The 5,895-nt window shown below is 43.2% G+C and overlaps 1 protein-coding gene across 2 annotated transcripts; it reads left to right on the top strand.

The window, feature by feature from the left end:
- The first annotated feature begins 510 nt into the window (after nucleotides 1–510).
- LOC308660474 (pleckstrin homology-like domain family A member 2) lies at nucleotides 511–4,560 on the top strand. Of its 2 annotated transcripts, none has more exons than XR_014024741.1 (2): nucleotides 511–1,282; nucleotides 3,942–4,560. XR_014024741.1 is itself a non-coding variant. In XM_081314868.1 (2 exons), the coding sequence occupies exon 1, from the start codon at nucleotides 750–752 to the stop codon at nucleotides 1,179–1,181; it is 432 nt and encodes a 143-aa protein (XP_081170994.1). In that variant the 5' UTR covers nucleotides 511–749; the 3' UTR covers nucleotides 1,182–1,221; nucleotides 3,942–4,560. The 2 variants fall into 2 exon arrangements, 1 of the variants encoding a protein (XP_081170994.1); XM_081314868.1 differs by having other exon boundaries at nucleotides 511–1,221.
- The last annotated feature ends 1,335 nt before the right edge of the window (nucleotides 4,561–5,895 follow it).

Genomic DNA, 5,895 nt, shown 5'->3' with positions numbered 1-5,895 from the left:
TGTACTCTTGAGGACAAAATCGGAAATTCACCTTCAATCAATAGAGCCTTGGTGGAGCAGTGGGCTAATTCCTCCTTAAGTAACACCAGCTGCCTGCAATTAGTGCAGGTTCGCATCCCACCAGGCTCAAGGTTGACTCAGCCTTCCAGGTAGGTAAAATGAGGACCCAGATTGTTGGGGGCAATTAAGCTGACTTTGTAATAATGCCGCTTGGGGTGTGTGTGAAAGCCCTAATAAGCAGGCATATACATAGAATGAAGGCTTATTGCTACTGCTAAGCTTGTAAGCCGCCCTGAGTCTTCGGAGAAGGGCGGGATATAAATGGAATTTAAAAAAAAAATCTTTCCGTCAAATTTCCGTCCCTCCTTTTAGCGCCGATCACCGCAAATCTCGCGGTGCCTTTCATTTCATTTTTTTTTAACCCGCCGCCTCGCCTGACCAAATCTCCCCAAGGGGGCGCCATCCGTATCGCGGGTTAAAGAACGCGGTCGGAGAATGGAGGGAGGAGCCCCGTCTGGCACCAGGGAATCGGGCGACCGCGTGGGCGGAGAGGCTGAAGACAAGGTGGAGCCGCCGACCGAGACCATAAACGGAGCTCTTCGCGCACTCAGCAAGACGCGCAGCACCGGCACCCGACACAACAGAGCGGCCGAGCCGGCGTCGTTCTCGCGTGGCGCGGCCGGAGTGGGGCGGCGGCGGCGGCAGGAGCGGCGAGAGCGGGCCGGGAGCGGGCGGCGGGCGCGGGCAGAATGAAAGGGCCGTCGGGCGGGCCGGCGTCGGAGGTGATCCGCGAGGGCGAGCTGGAGAAGCGCAGCGACAGCCTCTTCCAGCTGTGGAAGAAGAAGCAGGTGGTGCTGAGCAAGGAGAGCCTGAGCCTCTTCTCGCCCGAGGGCGGCGGCGGCGGCGGCAGGGCCCGCGCCAAGGAGCTGCGCTTCGGCTCCATCCAGAAGGTGGATTGCGTGGAGCGCACCGGCAAGTACGTCTACTTCACCATCGTCACCACGGACCGCAAGGAGATCGACTTTCGGTGCCCGGGCGAGAGCTGCTGGAACGCCTCCATCACCATGGCGCTGATCGACTTCCAGAACAAGCGCGCCATCCAGGACTTCAAGAGCCGGCAGGAGGCCGTCGAGCAGGCGGCGGCGGGCAGTCGCGACCGGCGCTTGGCTCGGGCGCCCTGAGCCCCGCGCCCGGCCGGTCCCGCGGGCCAGCCTAGCCGAGGTGAGAGGACGTAAATGGTTCCCAAAGGGCTGCGGACGAGCGTCCGGAAAAGATTCGACAGGTTGGCGGCATGATGATTGATTCCTCTTCAATTACGTTTCCTCTTCAATTAGGCACACACACACCCCCTCCCGCCGCTCCTTTATTCTCTTGCCAGCCGTCGGCTTTTCTTTGAGTCGAGATTGAGTGTTCCGGTTCCTTAAGAGGGCAGAGAAGGAACGTAGCTGAAAGGCGTCTTTGCAAAAAGGGGCTTCTCGTAGCTGGCTTCTTGCCTAGACGGCATAGACATTTATATCCAAGTGAGCTGCATGCCTAGTGTGTTTGCTAATGAATGAATTGGGCTATTCTCTGTACAGAGTATAGTACAACGTGCTAGGTAAACCATGGTTAACAAATCACAGCGCCTGTTTTTAGAGAAGCTGGTCTGGTTCACACCTCAAACTGAGCTACACAATGATTTATCTGTGAGCAAGATGACTCTGAATTTTAGACTGCTATCCTTCAAAGAGGAAACTAAGAAAAAAATTTGTCTTTTCTGCAAATGTAAGATGATAAATCCATTTAAAAAGCAAATTATTGGAGGGCAGGGAGAGATAGGATTTCAGATTGATTTAATATATTTGATTTTACTTCTCCATTGACATTTGTAAACCCTGGTTTAGTTTGATGGGCAAACTTAGTTTAACAGAGGATCCAAGCTGCAGAATCACATGTTTTTTTCATGGGAAGAATTACTCTTAACCTTCTTCCTGCTGTTTTTAAAAAATGATCCTGCAGGGCAGCCTTGTAGCCCACTATTGTAATCACTTCTGTCTTTTTCCCTTTTGAAAGTAGCATTTTTACCATATGCAAGCCGTGTTCCGACAGACATGGAAATTTGCAAATATAGTGTTGTATACATGCACTTCCATTTTTTTCAAGATTACTGTGTTTAAAATTCCCAGTCATCATAGTGAGGGCTCTGCATTGCTTCAGATCTGAAGACAAAATAAAATGATGCTTTGATATTAGCAACTTTCTAAACCAAATATATCTTTCCCCAGATTTGCACTATTCCTACCAAGGCTGCATGTTTGCAGGAAGAGATGCTGCTTTAAGCAGTTGTAATGGGTGCACAGCCTTAGGTTTAACAAATTTAAAGGTCACCTGGAGAGGAAATGCTTTGCTAAGACAAGGGAAGCAGGATGGAAATGGACTACAAGCAGCCATTGAACTACTTCTGACTTCTTCAAGAAATGCGTTCTCTTTCTGTCTCTTAGAGTATTACTAGAGCAATGGGCAACACATCCAGCATCTAGTTCTAGGAATGCATATGGAACTGCAGGATGAAGTCACCAATGTTGCAATTAGCAACTTTGCTACAAGCCAGTGATCTATAGAAGTAGCCAGAAAGGCAGCAGATATACCACCCTTAAATCAACAACAGATCAACCTCATAACCAATCCATCATGCTAGTGGGGGATTCATTGATACAAACTGTATCAGTAATTGTAACTGTAACCACTAAGGAAGAATGAGCTGGTGTCATTGTTCTTGTAATAGGGGATGCAGGGTAATTTTTTTTTTAAAAAAACCCATTAATGCTACTTACGGTATATACGTCTGGCTTAGCATTTTTCTTGATTTTATTAAAATATAATTCAATTAAAATGGAGGTGCACAAAGGCAGAAAGATCTTCCAACTGCTAACATTTAAGCAACACTATAGACCAGGGGTCTTCAAACTTGGCCCTTTTATGAATTGTGGACTTCAACTCCCAGAATTCCTCTGCCAGGCATGCCTGGGTGAGGAATTCTGGGAGTTGAAGTCCACAAGTCATAAAAGGGCCAAGTTTGAAGACCCCTGCTATAGACTTTGAGCAAGACTTCTTAGGGGATATGTGTAAAGTGATAAGGTTTCACAGAGAACCCAACACTTATTTCTAAAATACATTTATTCAGTTCTAAGATGCTTATTAAAGACTAGTGGAACATTGTGAAACACATCTTAGCAATCATCCTTGGGGTTGAAAGTTCTTTTGGAGATCCCTGCAGGCTATTATGCTTTGATCCCTTATTGCTGAAAGCTTGTTGTGCCTTTGTGTATCTCTGAATGTGGCTTGCCCTGTCATTTGAGAAGCCTGTGGAAATTCAGGTGCTTTGCAGCAGGTGTGTCACAGAGTTTCATCAATTTCATCAAGTACAGTAGTGCTTTCTCCAGTCAGATGCCTTCCAGATATCCTAAGGCCATAACCCCCTCCCTCTCAATTCCCAGCATTGGTTTTTATGCATTGGTTAATTTGAGTGCCAACACAAATGGAACATTCTATATTGGAAAAAAGTACTCTCAAAGTACTTTGCTATTGGGAAGTCTCTCAATCAAGAATCTCTAAGTTGCAGGCCAAATTTGATCAGTTAAAGTCATCAGTCAAACCTAAATACGTTTCCACCACTTCATGATGCTGAGAAAATAGCTCTTACTCATTGTGTAAGTGAGGCAAACTGATCAGAAAAGTAACTGCTGCTTTACTGATACTATTTTTAAGAGGTCATCTCATTTAAACCCTAAATAAATTAAGGAGGAAGCCTCATATGCAACCTGTTCGAAAACTAAGGAAATACAATAGGGTGTGATGCATGTATTGGATTTTGGTGGGGAAAAAATTGTTTACCGTATTTTGTTGAGAAATAATTGCTATCTTTTATTCCATTGATTTTCTCTCTTTTTCTCCTGTTCTAGAGCATAACCATGGAACACAAACAAGATTTAATAACTTGGATTGTGATTTGATTGTGCTGATGCAGGAAATTAATGAAGAAAAGCAAAGAAGGATGATGGAAGTTGCTAGATTTCTTCAGATTGAATGTAACTGCTGAACTGAATAGTTGAACTTTCACCGAAAAGCACTTGTAAACCAAAGAACCCTTTAAAAAACCAAAATCTGGTTAACCAAGCAAGAAATCCAGCTTGCAAACTGCTATTTCCTTTTTTTTCTATTTATAAGATAGGCAATTCTGCACCATTTGGTGGGGAAAAATACTTTTAAATTATTTGTAATAGTTGTGTTTTATATTTTTGATGAATGTTTTTAATATTGCTTTTTGTGTTCACATGTCCATTGCAGGTAAACTATGTTCATTTTATCTTCATATCCCAAACAAGTCTCATGGGCAGAAATTTTGTATTGCTCAAGAGTATTCTGACTTTGAAGTAGTCTGATAAATGCAGTATTTTACAGGCATCTGACCTCTGAGAAATATTGTCATGTCTGGCTGAAATTATTTTCAAATAGCAGCACAAAAATAATGTAATTGTGAACAATTAATTTTGGCTCATTAATGGCTAAATAAAATTTCACCCTGGGTTCAAGGTATAGCAGAGGGACTGAGACGCCTTTTATCTATAGACCCTCTGGGTGCAGCCATTCCCAACCCACTTCTGGACTTTCCACACAACCATTATTTTTCCCCATGTTAAAAAGGGGCTGGTAGGAAGACAAGATATTGTTCAATAATTCACTTACAGCTTGGAACCAGGGAGGAATTCTGACAAATTTCAAGTATCCCATACTTGTCTCTGGGGGGGTTTTAGCCACTTTTATGGAGTGTAGAAAATTATTCTACTTATAGCAACACCCATTTTTCTACTTGCATAAGATTTTTGAGATTAAGATTCACGTACGTTCCTGGAGAAACGTCGTCCATGGGGTCACGATGGGTCGGACACGACTTTGCAACTAACAACAACAACAACTGTATATTGGATAGAAATTAAGACCTATTATTTTCAGTGGAACCTATTTCCAACTAGATGTTTTTGGATTATGTTCTTGTTTCTTAAAATTCTAGAATGCAAAGGTTGGAACGGATGTGGGAGACTGTATAGTTGAATCCCTTGCCTAGCACAGGAATCCACTAGGACGGCTTTCCCAAAAGAAGCTATTTGGAACATCTCTAGGAAAAGAGAGTCCAATACTTCCTAAGGCAATTGGTTTCTCTTGTTGAGCATTGTTGAGTGTTTTATTCATCCATTGTTAAAACAGTTGGCAAAGCTTTTTTTTCCTGATGTCCAACTGAATTTTACTTCATTGGGATTTAAACCCTTTGTTTCTTGTCCCATCACTCTTGATCTTGATGTCTTATTTCAGTTAGTGCAGTCTGTCAGTTTACTTTTTTTCGTAGTTGCATCTCATTGTTACTGATGTTCACTTGTGATTCATCAAGGCACCCCAGATCCCTTTTGTTTGCACTTGCACAGATATACAGTATGGTCCTCTTATCCTGCAGTAATTATTAAGGTGTTTGTCCCAAGTTTATGCCCCCAAATTCAATCTTACTTTTCAATCCTTCATATGTCACTTAAAAATATATTGAACATGGAACCTAGGATGGTCCCCTGCAGAATGTCCTTTGTTACATCCATTATACGCTCATTAGATAGGACTCTGCTTTTGCATATATGTGTGTGTGTGTGTGTGTGTGTGTGTGTGGATATGCATGCAGGCTAACAATGATAGGGGATGCATTTTAGTGTATCTGGACTACACAAAGTTCAGGAATGCTTGGTTAAACATGACATGACAAAAGCATGAAGATAGAAGATGAAACAAGATAGATTAAAAGACTGGAGTAAAGGTGGGTCTTTTTCTTACAAGTTCTCCTTGCAAAAGCAGCTTAAATGCAACAGTTCTCTA

The sequence above is a fragment of the Vipera berus genome, assembly GCF_964194415.1.
Source record: "Vipera berus genome assembly, chromosome: 1".
Lineage (NCBI taxonomy): Eukaryota > Metazoa > Chordata > Lepidosauria > Squamata > Viperidae > Vipera > Vipera berus.
This window is presented reverse-complemented; position numbering and strand designations above follow the sequence as displayed.